The sequence below is a fragment of the Perognathus longimembris genome, chromosome 17 (genome assembly GCF_023159225.1).
Source record: "Perognathus longimembris pacificus isolate PPM17 chromosome 17, ASM2315922v1, whole genome shotgun sequence".
NCBI lineage: Eukaryota > Metazoa > Chordata > Mammalia > Rodentia > Heteromyidae > Perognathus > Perognathus longimembris.
The window spans coordinates 16416730-16439509 of NC_063177.1; the positions used below are offsets into that span (position 1 = coordinate 16416730).

At 58.4% G+C, this 22780-nt stretch overlaps 2 protein-coding genes across 3 annotated transcripts in view; one reads left to right on the forward strand and one right to left on the reverse strand.

Annotated features, from left to right (window-relative positions):
* Positions 1 to 10687, forward strand: part of Smg6 (SMG6 nonsense mediated mRNA decay factor) — a 249996-nt gene extending 239309 nt beyond the window's left edge. For both annotated transcript variants that reach the window (XM_048365165.1, XM_048365166.1), the window contains 4 exons: positions 2352 to 2505; positions 5441 to 5652; positions 5946 to 6027; positions 8973 to 10687. In XM_048365165.1, coding sequence (XP_048221122.1) covers positions 2352 to 2505; positions 5441 to 5652; positions 5946 to 6027; positions 8973 to 9103 — 579 coding nt within the window. In that variant the 3' untranslated portion in view covers positions 9104 to 10687. The remainder of the gene's footprint in view (positions 1 to 2351; positions 2506 to 5440; positions 5653 to 5945; positions 6028 to 8972) is intronic.
* An 854-nt stretch (positions 10688 to 11541) lies between these two features.
* Positions 11542 to 15461, reverse strand: Hic1 (HIC ZBTB transcriptional repressor 1). The gene is made up of 2 exons (XM_048365173.1): positions 15257 to 15461; positions 11542 to 13827 (listed from the first exon to the last, which is right to left on the reverse strand). Exon 2 carries the CDS (start codon positions 13805 to 13807, stop codon positions 11669 to 11671), a length of 2139 nt encoding a protein of 712 aa, XP_048221130.1. The 5' UTR covers positions 13808 to 13827; positions 15257 to 15461; the 3' UTR covers positions 11542 to 11668.
* Between the last annotated feature and the right edge of the window lie 7319 nt (positions 15462 to 22780).

Genomic DNA, 22780 nt, shown 5'->3' on the forward strand with positions numbered 1-22780 from the left:
CAGAGCCCAGGCCCTGAGTTCAAGCCCCAGTACTGGCATGGTTGGCCGGGGGGGGGGGGGAAGCTCAAGCCAAAAGTGGTAGAATATGCCACTCCCCCATTGGCAGCCCTCTGGGAAGGAGCAGTGACTAGGTCCCCTAGAAGTCGGCTGGCAGCGGGGCTATTTTCCCCTGTTGGAATGAGATCAGTAGGAAGACTGTGGCAGTCTGGGCCCCTCAGCCACATTTCTCATGCTGCCAGCGTCCTGTGGCCTGTGCCTGTACCAGATGTGGTAGCAGTGGCAGTAGCAACTTACTCATAGGGAAAGGTCCCTGGCAGGTCACAAAGAAACCACCCCCATCATTTAAAGGCATGCCCTTTCAGTTTTACTGTTACTCTTAGTGAATCCCCCTCACTGACTGTTGGTGGCCAGGCCCAGCACTGTAGGCCCCATCCCAGCTGGCACGCACATACTCTCCTTGCCCAATGCCTGTCTGTGCCCCTGCAGTTGTGTAGTAAGAGGCCATGGAAGGGTATGACAGGGCCTGGGACCTGCTCCTCTGTCCTGTGAGGTTTCTGCTGGTACCCACTTCCCTGTACTCTGTCTGGTACAGGTGACAACAGATCACTTCTTGGCCATGGCATCCACAGAAGAAACACAGTAATTAGTGACTATGTTCTATAGTGACAGGTATATCCAGGCCTGTCTTCACAAGCCACGGCCATGCATGGCTAACAGGCTTAGGAATACTGGACTTTCACTCATATGCATGAAAGTCTTTGGGATAGACAAACCCTGGACCCTGGGCTTCTGGGGAGTAAAAGTGGTGCACACACCTATGGTATCATGAGAGATGGCTGGTGATGTAGGATGATACTGAGGTTGTATTATGGCGATTAAGCTTGCAACTAGGAAGCACATGACTAGCTATCATCAAATCCTCAAAACCTTGGATAGCAATTCTGAAGATGAACCTAAGCAAAAAGTCAGTTTAAAGAAAACATGAGCCTAGTGCTGGTGGCTCACACCTGTAATCTCAGCTGCTTAGGAGGTTAAAATCTGAGGATCACTGTTCAAAGCCAACCCAGTCAGAAAAGTCCATGAGACTCTTATCTCTAATTATCCACCAAAAGGCCAGAAGTGGAACTACGGCTCAAGTGGTAAAGTGTTATGTTAACCTTGAATAAAAAAGCTCTGGGACAGCACCACAGGACCAGCACAAAAAAAACGAAAACATGAAGTCAATAATAGTACCTCTCGGGCTGGGAATATGGCCTAGTGGTAAAATGTTCGCCTCGTATACATGAAGCCCTGGGTTCAATTCCTCAGCACCACATATATAGAAAAAGCCAGAAGTGGCGCTGTGGCTCAAGTGGCAGAGTGCTAGCCTTGAGCAAAAGGAAGCCAGGGACAGTGCTCAGGCCCTGAGTTCAAGCCCCAGGACTGGCAACAAAAAACCAAACAATAATAGCATTCAAGTTTATGGCAAAGAATCTAAGTAGAACCAAAAAGGCCAGTGTGGGGCTGGGGATATAGCCTAGTGGCAAGAGTGCCTGCCTCGGATACACGAGGCCCTAGGTTCGATTCCCCAGCACCACATATACAGAAAACGGCCAGAAGCGGCGCTGTGGCTCAAGTGGCAGAGTGCTAGCCTTGAGCGGGAAGAAGCCAGGGACAGTACTCAGGCCCTGAGTCCAAGGCCCAGGACTGGCCAAAAAAAAAGCGACACGGTCACCAAAAAGGCCAGTGTTTAGAAAACAGTGTGCCAGGAGAGTGAAGATAGTGGAAGTTCTGATTGGTCTGGGTGTTGGCTCAGCATGCATGTGAGTTGGGGTTTAATTCACCTCACTGCATACACTCTTGGTGCTGCAGGAGACTGATTATTAGTGGCCAGTCAATTATTAATGGTCAGTTAATAGCACTTTTTCGCCACATTTTTGTTTTGTTGTTTATTCAGTTTTTAGTAGGTTTGTTTTAGTATACAGTGAATACAATCAAAATAACAAGTTCTGTTTTGGATATTCCTAAAAGCTTGAACTGAGAAGTGACCTTGTGTATGGTGCCTGCATAATGTCCATGAAACTCTTTTCCTCTCCAGAGAAGCAACTCCTTGAGTTTTTTAGCCTAAGGTTCTGTTTTCGGAGACCTGTTATATTTACTACCCTCAGGGTCCTTTCTGTCATAGGCAGGGTTTAGTGGTGCCCTATTTCCTGATAGCCATTTGGTCCGTGTTGACTTTGATTCAGGCCTGATGGGCCAGCTGCACCTCTGGAGGGGGTCAGGATACTGACACACTGTTGAGTCAGGGCCCTGGTTCTCCCACCTGCTTGCTTGCTCACTCTCTGGCTCCCTTACACTCTCTATCCCTGTAGGCTGTGCTGGAGGACCAGAGTCAAATGAGACAGATGGAGCTGGAGATCAGACCCTTGTTCCTCGTACCTGACACCAACGGCTTCATTGACCACCTGGCCAGTCTGGCACGACTGCTGGAGAGCAGGAAGTACATCCTGGTAGTGCCTCTCATCGGTGAGTGAGTGGCTAGGCTGAGGAGCCCTACACATGTGTAACAGCCCCCTCCCCTCACGCCCCAGGCCTGGGGCTGGGCAGGCAGAGCCCTGCTGTGCGTGTGTAAGACAGGATTTTCAGGGAAGCAGGGAATGCGTGGGGCAAGGAAAATTGTTTAATAATCAAAGCAGTTCAAATTATTACGGCTGATCCATGGCTTAAACTGCTTGAGCAAATGGACTCCTGTGTCCCAGCAAGCAGCGGCCGCATGAGCCCAGCCCTTGTTTTTATCCTTATAAAGCTTGCAGTAAAACAGCAAAGCTGGTTCCCGTTATTGGTAAACACTCAGCCCTGGCAGATAACGGCGATGCTGCTGGGTGGTCTGGCAGGGAGGCTGGGAGGATTTTGAAGTGGTTAGATGCCTTTGGTCTGATTGTCTTGTAGCTTTTCATGATCATTCTGTTGGGTTGAGGTAGCATTCTTCTGGCCCAGTGTCATCCCAAGGCCAGGCTGACAGGATCCCTCCAGAGCAAGCCCTTGGCTGTGGATTCCTACCACTTGAGTGCTTACCACTGCCTGGTCATTGGAGCTGGTGCAGGGTCAGTAGCTCGGGTCTCAGCAAGCTTGTTTTTCCTTGCTGAGCTGCTTCTGAGAGACTGTCTGGGCACCCTTGGTTCCTTGAGCTCCATGGTAGATCAGCCTTAGGATGACTTGGGCTCTGAGCTCCTGTTGAACCTAGCTGATACACTAGCAGAAGGTGTGGGAGATGGTTATGAAGCCCAGGCTTTTTAGTACACCCCTCTCAGCAGTCCCTTGAAGCAAGTTTGGGAACCCTGTCCTCTGGAAAAGCCACTAGACTGGCAGTCTGCCTGCCAAGCCACCTCTGACATCCATGCCAAGATGTTCCATTGGGCCTTCCCTCCCAATCCCAAGTGTCTTAGTGCCAGATGGGGATGGAAACAAAGGGCAGGAAACATCCGCCCCTTCAGAGCCTGTAGAACCCTGGGGGGTTGTGGGAAACACGTTAGCACCACCTGAGAATGTTGGCACTGAAGCAGCCCTCCTCCCTCCTACACCCTCCCCGTCTTCCTTCCCCCTCCCCATGTGGCCTGGCCAGAACCTCTTAAACCCAGGCCCTTAGACCTAAGGGAAGGTTTTCTGCACTTCAAAAGAGGAGCAACTTCTGTCATAGGGCAGAGCAGCAAGATCATCAGTCTGCTTCCCGGTTGCTTTACTGGGTCCTAGGGTGGGCTGCCTTTCAGGATATGCCTCTGTACTTTGCTCCCAGGAGGTTTTCAGGGAAAAGAAAGTGAACTGAACTTTTTTTTTTTTTCTAAATGGTTGGGGAAATTGTTCTAACAAAGAGAGCTTGCTCACATCTCAGGAGCTCCCAGTAGGTCAAAAAGCACCTCAGACATCTTTCTAGGCCAGCAAGATTCCTAGTCACTAGCCCTGATTGTTCCCCTAATGTGTGCTCAGTCTCCTTCCTGAGAGATCCAGGGAAAGGAAGAGCTGTGACTTTGAACCCTGAGGTTGTAGGGAAACCCAAATTTGATGGCAGAGGGACTCACAGGAAAATCCAGAGCACATAGGTAAAACAGAGTTGATGATCTCCAAGGACACTGGGACACACAGTGGGCTGGCCAGCCTCTCCAGGTCTGCTTCCACTGGGCAGACCCGTGCCCCCTCTGAGGGCTGTTGTGAGCAGCTCCTATTCATTTATTTATTCCTCGGTGGATTCAGAACAATGCCCAGTGTCAGAACAACAAAGGGTTAAGCCAACATCTTTCCCTGCTTGTTTCTTGTGCTCTTTAACCTGCTCCATGCTCCTTAGGCCTGACCCCAGCGTTGAGAAGTCCCGCCTGGTGCAGAAGCACAAACAAGTTTTCCCCTTTGAAGCCTGTTTAGTTTGGAAGCAGGAAAGCAGATTTTGGGATAGAATACCAGTTTTTCCTGTTTGATGTTCTGTTTGCTGTACCATATACCCATCCACCAATGTTCCCCAATCTCAGCCATGCATTCTGCGGACACCGCAATCTCAGATTGCTAAAAGCAAGGGCATCTTGTGTGTGTGTGTGTGTGTGTGTGTGTGTGTGTGTGTGTGTGTGTGTGTGTGTGCGTGCTTCCCACGTGGCCCCTTTCCAGAAAGTGTTTCTGAATACCCAGACAATGAGTGCCAGGCTCACTATGGAACAGCATGCTCATGCCGACTCAAGCCATGAATCATTGTACTAAAGAGAGGCCTCAGACCCCAAAGTCTCCCGGAGCCCCCAAGGATTGCATACTTCCCACTTGACCTCAGGCTTTTGGCTGGAATTTTGGAAAGAATCTTCACCAGAAATGAAGCCATGTCCCAGACACATAGACAGGCAGACAGGCATACACACACACACACACACACACACACACACACACACACACACACACACACACACAATCAAGGAGGTAATGTGCCAAGGTTATGGTTTTGAGAACTACCAGGGCACTGCAAGTGAAGCTCTGACTGTCCTTACTCTGCTGACTTCCCTGCACTCTGCCGGGTGGGGGGCGGGGGGGACATGTAGAACTTTGCCCCTCTTGGTCTGCTGGAGTAGGAGTCCTCAAAAGCTGATACTATACGCTCTCTGAAGGATCCTTTTTATTTGATCTGCAACTAAAGAATGCAATAGAGGGACCAGGTTCCTTCCTCGGAATACAGCAGCTCCAGAAAATTCCTGAGAGTTTCTACCAGGTGGAAGACAAGGCCTAGGGAAAGAGACAGAAAGGGGACGGACACTGAAAGTTGGGGACTCCTCTTGCCCCTCCTCTACTTTCACTGGAAGACTCCTGGGGGAAAGGTAGCCTCTGTGGTCTGTGAAGCAACTGACCAGAAAAGCAAGTGGACAGAGGCCTAGGATGAAGGCACATATAACTGCAGATTGCTGAGGCTGACACCTTCTATGCTGTGTCTTATCAGTGATCAATGAACTGGATGGCCTGGCCAAAGGACAGGAGACAGACCACCGGGCAGGAGGGTATGCCCGTGTAGTACAAGAAAAGGCCCGGAAGTCAATTGAGTTCCTTGAACGAAGATTTGAAAGTCGGGACTCTTGTCTGCGGGCCTTGACCAGCCGTGGAAATGAACTTGAATCCATCGCCTTTCGCAGTGAAGACATCACTGGCCAGCTGGTAAGACCCTCAGCAGGGAGGGAAAGCCCACGGCCCTCTGTTAGACCAGGGTTTCCAGAATGGAACAACTAAAGGAAAGTCTACCAGTCTGAGCAGCGGAGGGAGCAGCCACCTTCAAGAACTAGGAGTCGGGAATTCCTTGTCCCCTACATCACTGAGCACAGTTAGACTCAAGCAGAGCCAAACTAACATGACAGGGACTCCAGGACATGGCCCTGGAAGTATACCTCTGCCTCCTCCACATGGCGCCCCCTCCTGCCCAGTGGTGCTTCTCACACTGTCTTTCCTTCCAGGGTAACAACGATGACTTGATCCTTTCTTGCTGCCTCCACTACTGCAAAGACAAGGCTAAGGACTTCATGCCCACCAGCAAAGGTAGGGCCTAGCCTGTTCTCAGAACCAGCTGTCCCCTACCTCACCCATCCTCAGCCCCCGGGAAGAGTCCCTTCACTGACTGCTCTGGAAGTCCAGGCAGGCCTCTGCGAGACTGAGGCAAGCACATTTCCTGCCCTCCAGGTCAGACCTCCTGTCCCAGCTCTCCCACACCCAGAACTAGCAGGTGGGTACTGGCCCAGCCCAGGAAGCCCAGCTCAGGGCAGTGAGCTTTCCCACTTAGCCCGCATCCATTTCCTTTCTTGGGTCCTTGGTGAGTTTCCCTCTGACAGCAAGAATGTCTTTGTGATTCAGTGTAGCTTGTTCTGGCTGTGGTCTCCCTCGTCCAGCCCTGAGGAGTACAGTCCCCAGTGGCCGCACTCCTGCCTGTGTCAGTTTACCCTGGAACGAGCCTGGGGCAGAGGGGCCTCCCCATTGAGGAATTGTCCCTTCTTCCCTGTCTCTGTGGCTGGGAGCTGTGTACTTCACCGGCCCGCTGGAACTGGAGGCAGGGGAAAGAGCCTCCAGCCTAGTTTTCAAGAGCCTTTTTGGTGAGCGGAGGCCCACCGTGGGGCTCTTTTGCAAGTGCCTGATGACCTCACACTCATCCCTGAGCTTTCTGCACAGCACTACAGACTCATGACATGCGGGAGTTTTCTGCTCCTGGTTCCCAGGATTCTGACATTTCTTCTGGAAGGAATTCTAGCACCTCCTAGTTCAGTGTCATCTGCAAAGCTGGTAATTCTCACCACTGAATTTCTGCCTTCACCTTTTTTTTCTTTTGGTGTTACAGGACTGTGCACTCAGAGCCCCACGCTGGCTAGACAGGGGCTCTGCCTGCACCACCGAGCCTCACCCCACACTTTCTGTCTTCATATATATAGTTTGTCTGCTTTTTTTCTATTTTTTAACCTCTGTTTCCTCTGGCCATATGCTAGCCCTGGCTTTCATGCTGGCATAGGGATCATCTTCTCTCTCTCCTGCCTTACCATATCCATGTTAGCTAGTAGCTAGTAGTCGGAGTCTCTGTGCCAGGGGCCAGGGTCACAAGGCCAGAGCTTCTACCAGGGGGCCTCTAAGAAGGGCACTCCTGAGGAAGAGGTAGGCAGGACTGCAGAGGGCCTTATGAGGAAGCATGGCTCCGACGCTGCTCAGCCTTTGTTAGCACAGATGCATTGGGGCTTTGGCCCTGCTGGTCCCTCCACCACCCTAGTACACTCCAGCAGCCTCTGAGAACCATTGCCATCCTCAGGACCGCCTCTATCAGAATTACATCAGCAACGGCTGGTGTAATCAAACCCCATTTGTCAGTGTGAATTCTTAGCAGATTAACTTGTCAGATTCACAGAGAAACCGTCACCAAATGTTTATGTGTAAACGATGTTGAATTTTAAAATCATGTGGATTATGGCGGATGGGGCCTGACAAGATGACAGTCTCTGGTTTCTAACAAAGTGAAGTTACCAGTGTCAAAACAGAGGATGTTTATTGTTAAAAATGTCTCAAAGTATCCACAGAAACCCCTGCAGACCCCTGCCAGCAACGCTGGGCCTTGCTTGGCTGACCTAAGGCCTGGGACTCCTTGTCTGAGGCCCAGAGCCGGAACAGGAGGCTGTAGACAAACCTAGACAGGCAGCTGGGAGTCCCACACAGAAACAAGCACCATTCCCCACCCCCCGGGGAATGGGGGAGGAGGCCCAGGCAGTAGAGGGTGTCTTAAACCCCATATCCATTGGCCACTTAATTCACCCTCTATCCACCATAGCCCCTTGCCTCATGCCCTCCTTCTTTCTCTCACTGTCATCAGTACCAAGAGCCTCTCTTTCCTTTGTCCCCAAAATTCCTCCTTGAGGTTAAAAGCCAGTTGTTAGCCTCCCTGCCTGGAACAGACAGGCCTGAAAGCACTGGAGTGGGGACATGGATGTTTGTAATCCCCTATCCCCGCCAGCCCACGCAGTTTGTGAACACCACAGGATGTTTCCTGTGCTTCCCTGTCTGCTGGACCTCCGCTAGGAAGTAACCAGCTTGGGACAGGAGTGCATGTGCCACCCAGGTGGGCCAGCCAGAGGTGGCAGCGGCACTCGCATGACTACTTGGCCTGTTTTAAGTTCTCCTTAGTACATTAAAGGTCAGAGAGGGGAGGAGATAGTAAAGAGATTATGAAGTAATCTAAACAGAATGAAGGCTATGTTGTGTGGAGGAAGGTGTTTTAACTATATAACATTTGAATAAAGTAAATACGGCTAATTTGATCTCAGCTTTGTAGGGGAAAAGCATACACATGCACACTCACTCAGACACACACAGACACATACACACACACACAGAGTATATGTGTATAATCTAGAAGGATATACAAAGCTAAGCTACCGTAAGGCCCCAGATATCTGGGAGGATAATCCTGGTTTTGTTTGTTTCCTTTTAACTCTTCTGTACTGATAGGCATAGGTTACTTTTATTTAATAGAAGAATTTGGCCATAGTACCAGGACCTCTTTGGTAAAGCTCTTCCAGAAACTTGCCTGCCTCTCCCCAGGGCTCACTCAAGCTAACCTCTTCCCCCACACCTGGGGCCTGGCACGCTATTTCTGTTCAGCTTTGGCTTTCTGTCTCTCAGAAAGGTTTGTGAGTTCAGGGCCAGCCAAGCAGTCAGGAGTAGAAGGTAAGGAACTTGTACTCCTGGAGACTGTCTGTGGATGCCAGTGGATTTGGGCATTTCACAGGCACAGGCATAAGGGAGTCCCGTGTGGCAAGCAGGAGTTCAGAGCATAACCCCAGCCTCTGCCCAGCCTGACCCTCTAAGCAGCAAGAGGGGCACCCCGTCTGACAGTTGGAAAATGAAAAGGGCTTGCTTCCTCCAGAACTACCTTCCCCTCCCGGGTGAGCAGAACCTGCCATCTCTTTTGCCTCCTGTCCTCAGTGAAGTCCTTTTGCTTTCTATATCGACAGAAGAGCCAATCCGCCTGCTGAGGGAGGTGGTGTTGCTGACGGATGACCGAAACCTGCGTGTGAAGGCTCTGACGAGAAATGTGCCTGTGCGGGACATCCCAGCCTTCCTTACGTGGGCCCAGGTGGGCTGAGGGGGCCATGCTAGGGTCCACCAACAATGGAACCATTCCTGAGAGGCCACCAGGCACCCACTGTAGCACAGAAGATGCCCACGTGCCTGAGCCACCAATCCACCCAGATAATAAACCATCCTCTTCCAACCCACGCCGTGGCCGTGCTGTGGGGGAGCTGCTCCTCACAGAGCCCCTTCCAAGGGTCGGGTGGAAGCTGCTGGGGCCCTCCTGGGCTGCCAAGATTTAGCAGGGAGGTGGCTGGCTACAGTGACAACGGGTGGACAAGCCAGACAGGCCGCCCATGCTCTCAGCCTTTCTCCCCGTCTCGTTCAGGGCTGGGGCGAGGTCTGCTAACCCCCAAGACTTGGCCACTTTCTCTAGTGGTGATGGAGTAGGGGTTCTAGTTTCCATCAGATACAGGTGAAATCACAGACCCCTTTTAATATGCAGAACCTCTGGCATGAATGTGTCCTAGAGGCTTTGGCTGTGTTGTGAAGAAAGTGCCCGGGGTATTTGTCTCCCTGAGGCATAGATCCCCCCCAACACCCCACCATGGACCTTGTAGTTAGGTTCCATTCCTAATAGCAGCCCCAGTCCCCCAACCTCCACTACACCCCCCCACACATACACACACATCCATCCTTCTTCCTTGTCCTGTCAATCTGTGTCCCTTGCACTTTTCCCTGTTTCCCCTAAACTACCACGGGTCTTGAGGAACAGACATCTGGTCTCAGGCTCATACTTCCTGGGTGGGCTACTCACTCTGCTCACCTGCGCATTCCCCCCTCCTTGACCTTTTGCTGATCGCTTTTGGGGGAAATCCTTCAGACCTATCCTTCCATCACCAACCCTCATCCTGAACATCTCTTTGCCCTTCCCTTTGTAGTTGCTCTTTCACAGGCCCTGGTCCCCTCAACTTCCTCACCTCAGTTCCTCCTCATGGGGGTTCTCTGAATCTTCCTCCTCTACCACCTGTGGCAGGAACCTATTAAAGCTTTCCCACCCATCTTCCTTCCTTCCCCAGCCTCTGACAGAGAAGCTTCCAGACTAAAACAGCCCAGTCTGAGAGTAGGGTGGTGCAGTGCCTGGTGAAGCATTACCCAGCCCTAGAGGGTTCGCTCTGCTGCTGGCTTTTTTCCTTCTACTTCTAAGAAGAACTGATGGAGGTCCTTTACCTTTTTAAGTTTGTTGTTGCCCCTTCAGCTGGTGCCCTTATTCATGACTTAACTCTGGAAGTTTCCTACCAGTAATCACTTACACTGTAAGTGATGAGGGATACAGGAGGACTTAGGGGTATGCAGGGTCTTAAGTGGAGCAAAGGTAAATCTTGATGGCGCCAGTCAGAATCTCCCCACCCACTGTCCAGCCTGCCCAGAGGTTGGAAGCTTCCCTGAGGACCCTGGGCCTTCTCTAGACCCAGGACCATGCTAGGGGCCGGCAGGCGAACCAGGCTGGTGGTTTGGGGGTATGAGTGCCAAGGGCCTCGGTGCTCAGAAGACTGGCTCTTTGGGGTACAAGGTCCAGGCCCCCTCCTTTGAGATCCTCTCTTCTTGTCCCATTTGAAGCCCTGGTTTTGTTTCCTTAATAAATTTTTAGTTATGAAACAAACTTGACCTCTCACTGGTCTGTTTCTGGGGTAGAGGAGGGGTTGCTGGGCCAAGCTTGTATATCTGCCACCCACCCTGGTGTGGTCCACTCATATCCTTGTGTGGGGCACAAGAGAGCAGCAGGATTGGGGACCTTGGTTACTGCTTTATTGCTGTTTGGTTAGAGTATAGAAAATGGAAGCGGCTCTGGGAGAGCCTGTGTACAAGATAGGAAATATACAAACGAAGAGGAGGGAGCTAAGGAGACGGAATTCCAACCCAGCCCGTGGTGGGCTGGGGCTGGGGGCCACCCGGGGCGCATGCAATAAATATGGGCCGGGACCCCAGGAGAGGGGGACGAAGGGGGAGACACCAGAGTGGAAGACGGGTAGGCCGGGTCTGTCTCAGTCCTGGCTCCAGAATTCCTCACCCTGGTGGTTAAGAAAGAGGAGGGTTGGCCCTGGGGCTAGTGCCACTTGTGCAAAATGAGGAACTTCACATTATCAGTCCCGGGGCGATCGGGAGTGGGAGGCAGGGGCCCCTCCGGCGGCTCAGTCCCCTTCCCTCTCCCGAACTCTGCCCCGCGCTCCGACCCCAGCGGGGAGATTCACAGTGAGAATGGGTGTGGTCGCGAGGGCCGGAGGTAGGGCTGAGAGCGCCCGAACAATGGCACCCCTCCCCCCAAGAGCAGCACGGAGCCGGGGGAGGGGGCCAACGAACCACAGGAAGAAGGGGGAGAGGCCGGGGTCTCCTTTGGTCAAAGCTGATATCAAAAATATAAATCTCCCCTCCCCCACCCCGCCCCGCCCCACCCCCACCCCACCCCACCCCGGGCTAAGGCACAAAGCAATGAGGCCAGGTGAGGCCGCAGAGAGGCGGGGCCGCCCCTGCGGCGACTGTGCTGCTACTAGTGGTCGCGGGGCCTGCTTGCGGCCGCGCCGCTCCCCGAGAAGACCAGGCCGCGAGGCACAGGCCAGGCGGGCCCGCCACGGGCGCCCTAAGTCGGGGAGAAGCGGTCGATGGTCCGGCCGTCGGGCCCCGCGGCCAGGTGAGCGCCCTGGCTCAGCACCTCGGCCGCCTTGTCGGGGCTGAGGCCCAGCTCGGCCGTGAACTTGGCCAGCGGGTAGAGGCTCTCGAGCGCCACCTTGGGGTCGTGCAGGAAGTGCGTGGTCTGCGCCAGCAGTTCCGCCGCCGCCGCCTTGTCCTGCTGCTTCAGGCTCAGCTGTTCCGCCGTGAGGCGGGCCACGGCGAAGACGCCCTCGGGGAAGTCGAGCTTGCCCTTGCCGTCGGGGCCGGGAACGCCGGGGAGGCCCCCGAGCCCGGCCAGCGCCCCGGCGGCGCCGGCCGCCCCGCCCACGGCGTGCATCTTCATGTGGCTGATGAGGTTGCGTTGCTGCGCGAACTTGCCCCCGCACACCTGGCACTCGTAGGGCTTCTCGCCCGAGTGGATGCGCATGTGCTCGGTGAGGCGGTACTGGCGGGTGAAGCGCATGCCGCACGCGTCGCACGCGAAGGGCTTGAGGCCCAGGTGGCTGCGCATGTGGCGCGTCATGGTCCCGCGCTGCGTGAACTTCTTCCCGCAGATGGTGCACGGGTAGGGCCGCGTCAGCCAGTGCGTCTTCTCGTGCTGCCGCAGCGTGGCCGGGTCCTTGTAGCTCTTGTCGCACGACGCGCAGCGGTATGGCCGCAGCAGCTCTCCCAGGCCGCCCGGGGCCCCGGCGACCTTGTCCGCGCCGCCGCCAAAAGGGGGCCCGAGGCCCGCGGCCCCGGCCGCCATGTCGGCCGCCTCGGCCCGGCCGTACAGCGCCTCCTCCTCCTCCACGTGCGCCTCCACGTGCGCATTCAGCTGCTCGGAGCTCGGGAAGCCCTTGCCGCAGGGGATGCACACGTACAGGTTGTCGCCGAAGCTCTCGGGCTCCCCGTAGGCCAGGTGCGGGCAGGGGTAGCCCTCGAGGTGGCCTCCGGGCGGGCTGGGGTCCTCGCTGCTGCCCGTCTCCTCGCTGCTGCTCTTGTAGTCGTCGCCGTCGCCGCCGGCGCCGGGCCCGTCCAGGCTGCCGGGGTAGCGCGGCGGCGGCACGAGGCCGAGCGGCGGCCCCCCGGGGGACAGGGCCGGGTCCCCGCCGCGCTCCTCGCCGCGTTCGCCCGGGGAGCCGCGGTCCCGGCCCAGGTCGTCGCCGTAGGACCCTAGGCCAGGCTCGTGCTTCATCCAACGGTACAGGAGGCTGGAGCCGTCGGGGCGGCCCGGGGGCTCGGGTCCCGGGCTGGCGCCGCTGCCTCGGAACGGGTCGGGAGTCGGGGCGGCCTCCTCCAGTTTCTGGAAGGGCAGCGGCGGCAGCGCCGGCAGCGCGAGCGGGGGCTCCTTGTAGGCGGCGGGCCCGGCGCTGGGAGGGCTGTCGGGTCGCGGCGGCAGCTCGCGCTCCCCCAGCGGCCGCTCCGGGGCCGAGGAGCCGGGCGGGCTCTTCTTGGACAAGTCCAGGCCGCAGAGCGGGGAGCAGCGGCGCTCCGGGATGCAGAGGGCGGCGGCCGGGCCGGGGCCCGAGGCGTAAAGCTCGGCGCAGTGAGTGTTGACGGCGGCCTCGGGGCCGGCCGGCGGCTCGGCGCTGGGCGGAGGCGGGGGCCCGGCTGGGGACGAGTAGCAGGCCTGGATGACGGGCGTCGCGGCCCGCAGGCCCCGGCGGCCGTAGGGCGCGTAGCCGCCGCCGCCGCTGCCGCCGCCCCGCAGGTGGCAGTACTTGCCGTGGCGCTTGAGGCGCTTCTTGCAGAGCGCCACGAGGTCAGGGATCTGCAGGTAGCTGGCGGCGGCCAACACCGCGCCCAGGCTCGGCTCGGTCCCCGGGGCCACCGCGGCGGCTGCAGCCGCCTCGGCGCCGTCAGCCAGGCGGCCGGTGTAGATGAAGTCCAGCACCAGGCGGAACACGGCTGGGCTCACCATGTCATGGTCCAGGTTGAGCAGGTTGTCATGCACCACCAGGGACTTGAGGTAGGCGCTGCTGGCCGCCAGCACGTTCTTGTGCGCGCGGAAGAGGGCGTTCTGCACCACGATGATCACGTCGCACAAGAAGCCCTTGGTGCGCTGGTTGTTGAGCTGCAGGAGCAGCTGCCTCGAGTGGCCGGGCGCCTCCATCGTGTCCAGCATCGTCTGCCCAGCACACTCTCCTGCGGGGACACACACCAGCGGGGTAAGAGCCACGCAGCGCCCCAGCCGCCGGTGCCCGGCCCTCCGTCTCCTCCACTTCCCCTTCCCCTCAGCTGAGCGGGGCCATGGGGCACCGCGGCCTGGGCACTGGCGCAGGAGGACCGGCGGCCTCCGGGAGCGGCTGCCTAGGCCTGCCGGCCCGAAGCACGGTGGAGAGCAGGAGGAGGACGGGCGCGGATGGCGAGGAGGCCAGGCAGGCCTGGGTGCCCCAGGCCCAGGCGCTACCGGGCACACGGACTGGGTGCCGGGGACTTGCGAGGAGCCCACTGTTCAGGCGGAGTGACCCTTTCGGAGACAGTTGCCCGACTTAAGTAAAATGTCCGCTTCAGGAAAAGTCATTCAGGGCCAAGCAGTTTGCCCAAGTGGGGAGAAAAGGAGCCGAGTAAAGAGCCGCCCTCCCGCCTCGGGAGAAGTTGCCCCCGTTGGGGGAAATAACACGGGGGACCGGAGCGCGGTGCCCACCGAGGCACTGCCCGGGCCGGGGGCTGTCAGCCCCTGCTTGGGGCCCGGGGCAGTGGCGTGGGGAGCGGAGACAGCGGCTGCCGCGGCGGGCAGAGCGCGAAAGCCGGGCCCCGGCGCGGGGAGGGCGTTATATCGGGCAGGAGGCTGAGGCAGGAAGCAGGTGGGGGGGCGGGGGGAGCCACGCAGCTCCCAGGGGAGGGAGGGGGCAGCGCCCCGGGCGGGCACGGCGCGCGGCCCACGGCGGCCCTGACCCCGGCCTGCGCCCCACCCGCGTCCTGGCCCCAGCCCCGGCCTCGGCTCTGCACTCGCAGACCTGGCGCTTCCTGCCCCAGCTCCCCGCAGACCCCCGGAACCTCGCCGCCCCAAACTTGGGGAAAACTTTCCCAACTTCAGACAGGGCGGGAGGAGCGCGCCAACCCCCAGTCCCTCGGCTCCCAGCGTTTCCTCGCGGCCCCCTGGCCCGAGCCGACTCCACAGCTCCCCGGTCCTCCAGCTCGGCCGCCCGGCCCCATCCCCCGCGGGGCCCCGCACAACTTCGCGGCCCGTTACCTGCGGCCGCAGCCCGGCCGGGCTTCCCTCCCCGCGGCAGTGGCAGCTCCCAGCCCGCGCCCCACCCGCCCCGCTGCCAGGCGCCGAGCTGTGCCAGGGCAGCGCCCCTGCCAGCCCCGCCCGCCAGCTCCCCTGCTCTTCCCCTCTCCTCTCCAGCCCATGTGCGGGCAGAGCCGGCCCCGGGCCGCTGACCCCGCCGTGAACCCGGCAAGGAGCAGCGGCCCCGCCGTCCGAGTCCCCTGGGGAAGGCAATCGGAGCCCCGAACGCCAAGCACGATGGGGCGCCCGCGCCAAAGGATGCGCTAGAGGCGGCTAGCGCTCGAGTACCGGACCGTCCCGGGTCCCTGGTCCCTCCCGGTCCCCAACTCAAGGACCCACCTGGGGGGCATGTCGGAAGCCCCGGGCCCGGCTGACGGCGGATCCAGGGGGGACGTGGCTGCGCTGCCCTCCGCCCGCCGGGCCCGCAGTCGGTCTGTCCTGCCGGTCCGTCCTCTCCGCGTCCTGGTCGCGTCTCAGACCCGCCGCGCTTTCTGCACACTCTTATCTGGGGCTGTCCCGGCCGGCGGGCGCAGCCGCGGCTAGGGCGCCACCTTGCGGCCGCGCGCGCGAGCGCAGCCCGGCCACGAGCTCGCCCTCGCGCACCTGGAGGGACGGGGGCTCGCAGATGCCCGGCTCAGCTGCTGCAGCGCGGCAGGTTTTCACGTGCAGCTGTGCCCACCTGGAGACTCAAGTACAGAACCCGCGGGTGCCGTAAACCTTGCGGTGTTGAACTTAGTGCCCCCATGTATGCATCTCTATGAACACTGCCCGAAGTTCAGACAAGTCCTGTCCACAAGGAGGGGAACTCTGATGACGGCAGGCAGTGAGGGGAGATGCTGACACCGAGGTAGACAAGTTCGAAGAGGCTCTCAAGGAACGTTCCGGGACGCGCCTGTCCACCAGGCCCCGCCCCCAGCACGCCGCCCACACGCAGGGCACACGTGCTAAGTAGACACCGCGTAAACCGCTTGCCAGACCATAGCCAGGCTGGAGAGTCGTACATCTCTAGACCCCAGAACATTCCACTGGAAATAGCTGTGAAGAGCTTCTGGGGACTCCGCTGAGCAGGAGCGACCCCGACCTCCCACGTGAGCCATCTCCAGTAGCCTCGAGGGAATGAGTTTTTCTCCCACCCATCCACAACACAAACATGTCGTGGAGGCCGGTTGGCTTAAGACCTCGGAAAAGGTTCTGCACCCCACGTGAAGGATCGGTTCATGAGAGTGATGTTTCTTCCGGAAAGGAGGGGACACCCCCCCCCCCCAGCACAGGCTCCGGAAGTGTCCCCCGCAAAGCCCCGTGCAGGCGCTAGGACGGGTGCAAGCCCCACGTCTCAGTGGCCTACGCTCCGCCTCCTGCCCCCGCCCACACTGGGGGGAGGGAGGGGGGGGTCCCCGAAACCGCCCTCAGCTTCTGATTGGCTACACCTCCCTCAGCCACCAAGCGCGAAAGGCTGGGGCGCAGCGTTACCATGGTAACCGATGAGGTTCGCCCTGATCGCTTCTCTCCGAGGCCTTGGAGAGCTTAGCAACGGCGTGGGGCCGCTAGGCGGGCGGAGGCCGCACTCGCCGCGCGTCCGGCGTGGCTCTCCGGCTCCCTCCCCACGCCCCCGCTAGGGGTAGTGACTGAGTCACCCAGCCCGGGGCGGCTGCCGCCGTCACTGGCCGGACACCCAGATCTTGGGCGCCCCCCAGAGGCTGCTTCTCCTCCGCAGCCTCCTGGCCCGGCCCCGCCTTCTGGACCAAACTAGTCCGCCCGCCTGACTCCCGCCGCGGGGGGAGGGGGGTGCCCCGCCCCGTTCTCGCCCCGTGTTCCGAATCTGTCTTATCCAGATCGTCATCACTGGCAAATAGTGAGGTCCCACGGATGAAAACTGTGGACTCCGGCTTTTTGCCTCTGTAGGGGAAGCGGGCAGGGACGTCCCCGCCGGGCGGAGCGGGGCTTGTGGGCCCGGGTGGAAGAGTGTGCCGGAGGAAGGAGCGGGGAGGGAGCTGGGGGAAGGCTCAGCACCGGGCCTGTTCTTAGAGCTGGGTTCTGACGGATGAACACGAGTTCTCTGGCCGAGTAGGAAGAAGACCTTTCGGGTGAATGAAACTATTTGGATCAAGGTCTCAGCAAAATAAGGGGAATGCTAGGGGGTCCAATCCCGATAGACAGGACGTCTCTGACCTCATCTCTGACTTTCGTCTTTTTTCCTTTTGACCTGGTCAGATTATCTGAGCCTGATAGAGGAGTCCCTCGGCCCTGTGTGTCTCGTGCATGAGTGTGTCCACCGGCGACTCCCGTGTCTGTTGTGCCCACTGTCTTTGCTTTTATCTGTTAGCACCGGCTCCACTGCCCCACCTGCAGAGCTTTGCTGCGTTGTTCCGGAGGGTCCCACAGTCCTGCCCCGGCTCTGCTTCCTGCCCTCCCTGTCTAGCGCCTCCCTCACACACTTGTTTAGAACAGCCTGGGGTGGTCCAGAGCCATTCACTCTCTGGCACTAGGTAAGCATGGGCTGATGTCAATATTGACCCCCAATAACTCTACGGTCTCCAAAACCTGACCCACAGCACCCCGTGGAAGTCCCGGTCTGCCAAGCCGCTGAACCCTTGGGGGCTCCTTCATCATCACACGAGCTCTGCCAATAACCATTCTACAAGTCAGTGCTGAAGGAGCTCCTTGATGCCATAGCCAGGCATGCCAACCTGTCCTCCCTAGCTGCCCTTTCATTTGCTCTGGACTCCTGAAGGTTCCCCTCCAGGCCCCCTCTGGCCCCCTTGCACGTTTCTGTGGAGCCCGATCACCTTGCCCTCCCTCAGGCCTCCGGCTCCAGACGGGTACGCCCACACCGCCCAGGAGGGGGCCGGCTCTTCCCTCCCTGGTCCAGTCTGGGCATCGTACCCTTCTTCCCCCAGCCCTGAGATGCCAGAGCCCGGCGCTGTACCCGAAAGCCCCTAGGTGGGGACAGCTTCCTTTCCTACACTCCCCGAGGAAATGATGACAACATCCAAGTAGCCACACGGGGTGTGACGCCGCTACGAGGCACTCTATGATGTCACAGCCGTCGGATCTAGGAACCGAGGAGTGGGGTTAGGGGGTACCAGATGAGGACCCCCGTGGTCCAGGCGGGGGCAAAGGGCTGAGCCCCCAGAAGTCCCGCAGCTCCGGGAGAGAAAAGTGAATAAACACGTTCCCAGGCCGCCGCATCCTCCCCGCACTCCTCCCCGGGCCGCCTCCCCCACCTCCCGCGCGCCCGCAGTTCCGGAAAGTTAACCCCTTGCAGGCCTGGACAGGGGGTGCGCGCTCCCCCTACCCGATCCTGCTTCCGTGCACTCTCCTCCCCTCCCAACTCCTCGTCGCTCCCCCCTGCCCTCCCCCCGTCTCGCCACTATAAATAGCCCCTTTTCCCTTTTCCTAAATTCCCCGCTGACGTCGGCAGCGCGTCAGTGTGTAGGAGCCGGGGCCGCATGAATGAGCCGCCACGCGAGTACTACGCTCGCCTATAAAAGACGCGGCGCCCGCCGGGCTGCGGGAGGCGAGCGGGCGCGGGCGCGGGCGCGGCGCGCCAGGTAAGCGGGACCGACCGGCCGAGGGCCGCAGACGGGCTGCCGAGCCGACACCGAGGGGAGGCTCAGCGGAGCCTGGCGGGCGGCGGGCGGGAGGGTCTCTCCCGAGTGGGATGGGGACGGGACGGGGGAGGGGGGGGTCCTTGCAGCTGGCGGAACCCGGAGGCTGACTCAACCCCGCGCAGCACCTGCCCGGAGGGAGACGCCGCCACTTCGGAGGAGCATCAAGCAGATGGCAGACCCGAGTCCCCCAGGCTTTCTTAGGGGCTCCTGCGCCATCCTCCCAAGAAAGTGGGGAGAAGATGCTGGCACCCCGGGAGACGCGCCCCCTCCTCCTCCTCCTCCTCCTCCTCCTCCATCTCCCCGCAGCGCGGTGACTCAGCCTCGCTGCCCCGGACTGAGTGAGCGGGGGCGGCAGAGAGAGACAGAGGTCCACGCGGCCGCGGCCCGGCTCCGGCTCGTCCGCGACCCCCGCCCCGCAATCTGCCCGGGCGCCCCCTCCCTCCCCGTCCCGTCGGGCGGTCCCGCGGCGCCCAGGACTCCCCGCCCCTGCGAGCGGCGCGGTCCTCTCAGGACCGGGCGGGGCGGGGCTCCGGCCAGGCCGCCCCGCCCCGCCCCCACCGGCCCACCCCCGCCTCCGGAAGTGCCTTCCAGCTGGGACATCTTTGACGTCACAGAACTTTGACGTCAGGGGTCGCGTGCCTCTCCGCGAGCGCTGGGGCCGAGAAGGGCGGGAGGTGTGGTGGCGGTGGGGGCGAGGGAGGAGGAACAACAACAACGTCCCCCGCCGCGGGCGACCAGGGCACCCCCCCGCCCGGGCAGCGCGCCGGCACCTTGGCTCTAGACTGCTTACTGCCCGGGCCGCCCTCAGTAACAGTCTCCAGTCACGGCCACCGACGCCTGGCCCCGCCCCAGGATCGCGGACCTGGCTGCCCGCCCGCCGTGCTCCGGGACCCCGGGGGGCGGGGGGGGGGGCAGGGTGTCCCGCAACCCCTCGATCGCTGCCTGCGCCGTCGCTGTCCGCGGTGCTGACCCAGCGCGGGCGCCACCCAGGGGCGGTGGCGTGCTGGATCCCCAGGGACGACGAGGGGCCGCATGCCCACGCGCGCGCTCCACGCAGCCCCCGCGCCCGCTCCGCCGCCCCCAGCCCGCGTCGGCCCCCCCCCCACGGCCCCGCGGTGCTGACGTCAGCCGCCCGAGCCGCCGCCGCCGCGGTGCCGTCAGCGGCGCGCGCTCCGCCCCGCGTCTCCAGGGCAACCGTGGCTTTCGATTGTTACTGTGGGAACCGGAGGTAACAGTCTACAGCCATGGTCGCCCCGCAGCACGCCCACGCCACGCACCGCATCCCGCCAGCCGGGGGCTGGGGAGACACCGAGAGGAGGAGGAGGGGGCGGCGGTGCTGGCGCTGCAGGGGGTGGGGAGGCCGCGGGGGTAACCAGCGCGCGCGGGGAGGCGGAGGCGGTGCGCTGCGCATCCACCCCGGCGGGCACCGGCACCGGAGGAAACGCCGCCCGCTTCAGGCTGTGCGCCCCGCCCCCGGGTGCTGCCGCCCGGGATGGCAAGAGAAATGGGTGGCTCAGAGATGGGGATTTCTACCTCGTCCATGCCAGAGAGCCTTGCGGAGCCAAGAAGTCTGGAAGGACGTGTGCCTCCTGAGGGCTTAACAGGGCAGCAGAGGAGAAATTCTTAAATATGTTACACCTGTATTCCAAGAACCTCCTAAGTGAACAGGTAGAGGCGAGGAATACGCCTCAACCAATTTCCTGATGAGTCATAGCATTCCCCGAGTCCCTTCCCCTACTTTTTGGTGAGCCTGAAGGATTAAAAAAGGGCCCCTAGCCTTCAAGAATGAGTTACCCAGTCCTTCAAAGGTCTGAATGTACTGGCATTCTTCTTCCCTCTGTCTCTAGACGCTGAAATCCGTCCACTGGAGAGTTTAAATTTGACCCTAAGAGGAAAGCGCACCACAGGAGTGAAGTGACAGCCAAGTGTGAACAATGATCCTTTTCTTTTTTTTTCTTCTGTCGGTCGTGAAGCTTGAACTCAGGGCCTGGGCGCTGTCCCTGAGCTCTTCAGCTCAAGGCGGGCGCTCTACCGCTTGAGCCAGGGCGCCACTTCCACTTTCCTGTCTGAGCTGGCCTGGCACAGTATCCTCAGATCTCAGCCTCCTCAGCAGCTAGGATTCCAGCGAAATTACAGGCCACCAGCACCAGGCTACAATGATCTCTTTAAAGACATTATATAATTTATCACTGCCAGCACCACCCATCATGACAGGCTTCAAAGTATCGGGTGCAGAGTTTAAGGCCTAGTGTTAAGATAACCTACCACCCATTAATCCAACTCTCCTCTCCATACAATCCATCCTTCCTAAGTTACTTCTAAGAGAGTTGGTGCTGTCCTCCCAGCAAATCAACACCCTATTGCCCCATCCCCTCCTGAGGAGCTGCATCATCATGCCCAGCTGCCATGTCTGACTCTGACCCTTCTATGATATAGATTCTTGGCAGATACACTGTGAGGATAAATGGCATGTGCAAAACTTTGTAAACAGTAGGGAGCCTTTCCAGTCTTACATACTCTACTAGAATACTACATTTTGAGGGTGTTAGAAAACTTTAGCTCTGAGACTAGGTCACTGTTACGAGGTTATTTCCTGAGAAACTTTGCCCAGAACCTTAGGAATCGAAGGTGTGGAGGGGAAATAATGGTAAGGATTTTCTGAAGAGGCCAAGTCTTTGTAGTGAGAAGGGAAGTCCAGAAGTCTGACAGAATGTTGAGTTGTTTTGTAACTTCTCCAACATTGTTTTTCTGTCCTGTGTATGTCAGTCCTGGGGCTTGAATTTAGGCCTTGGGCACTGTCCATCAACTTTTTTTTTCCCCTCAAAAAAAAAAAATCACTTGGGGGGCTGGGGATATAGCCTAGTGGCAAGAGTGCTTACCTCGGATACATGAGGCCCTAGGTTCGATTCCCCAGCACCACATATACAGAAAACGGCCAGAAGTGGCGCTGTGGCTCAAGTGGCAGAGTGCTAGCCTTGAGCGGGAAGAAGCCAGGGACAGTGCTCAGGCCCTGAGTCCAAGGCCCAGGACTGGCCAAAAAAAAAAAAAAAAAAAAAAATCACTTGAACCACAGCTCTACTTACAGCGTTTTTGGGGAGAACAGGGTGCTTAACTAGAGATTACTGTCTCATGGGCTTTCCTATCTTAGTTGGCTTTGAACTGTGATCCTCAGATCTTGGCCTCCTGAGTAGTTAGGAGTACAGATGCGAGCCACCAGCACCCAGCTCCTTCAACCTTTTATGAATTAGAAAACTGAGTCACGGATAGGACACAAAACCCAAGTACTTCTCTTTTTCCATCGTGCAGCAGAGAAAATGACTAGAGCAAGGGGCAGTGGTGTGTACCTGCAGTTCCAGCTACTCAGCAAGACTGGGGCAGGACAGCTTAAGCATGAGCCCAGGAGTTCCAGGTCAGCCCTGACAACATGCGAGACCCAGTCTCTCACTCAAAAAGAATGACTAGAATTTAAAGGCAGTGTCAATTTGTTCTCTAATATAGTACTAAAAAAAAAAAAAAAAACAGGCAAGAATGTGAGTTCTCGGATCTGAATCCAACCTGGGTAAGTTACTCTGCTTGTCTCAACTGTAAAATTACCCTATTAGGTTAATAGTATTTATTTCACTGTCATGAAATTAAGTGATAAAAGTGCTGGGAGTGTAGCTAGATAAAATTCCTACTCAGCATGTCACAGGTCCTAAATTCAATCCCAGTACCAAAGTAAATTTAGGCAGGGCTGGGAATATGGCCTAGTGGCAAGAAGCCCTGGGTTCAATTCCCCAGCACCACATATATAGAAAAGGCCAGAGGTGGTGCTGGAGAGGGCCTGAGCACCCTCCCAGGCTTCGCCACAGCACCACCTCTGGCCTTTTCTATATATGTGGTGCTGAGAATCCAACCCAGGGCTTCATGGTGAAGCAAGCACTACCACTAGGCCATCTTCCCAGCCCTCACAATTGTCTCACACATTAAAAACGTTAGGTCAGGTTTTGTCAGCCAGCCATATAACTTGAACTCAAGGCCTAGGCACTGTCCCTGAACTTTTTCATTTAAGACCAGTACTCTACCACCATGAGCCACAGCTCCACTTCTGGTTTTCTGGTGGCTAATTGGAGATGAGTCCTGCCTGGGCTGGCTTCAAACCATGATTGAGTCAGCCTCCTGAATAGTAGGATTACAGGTGTGAGCCACTGGCGCCCAGCTAGGTCAGTGTTTCTTCAGGGGTGCTTCCACCAAGGTGCACCCCCAAGGGCTG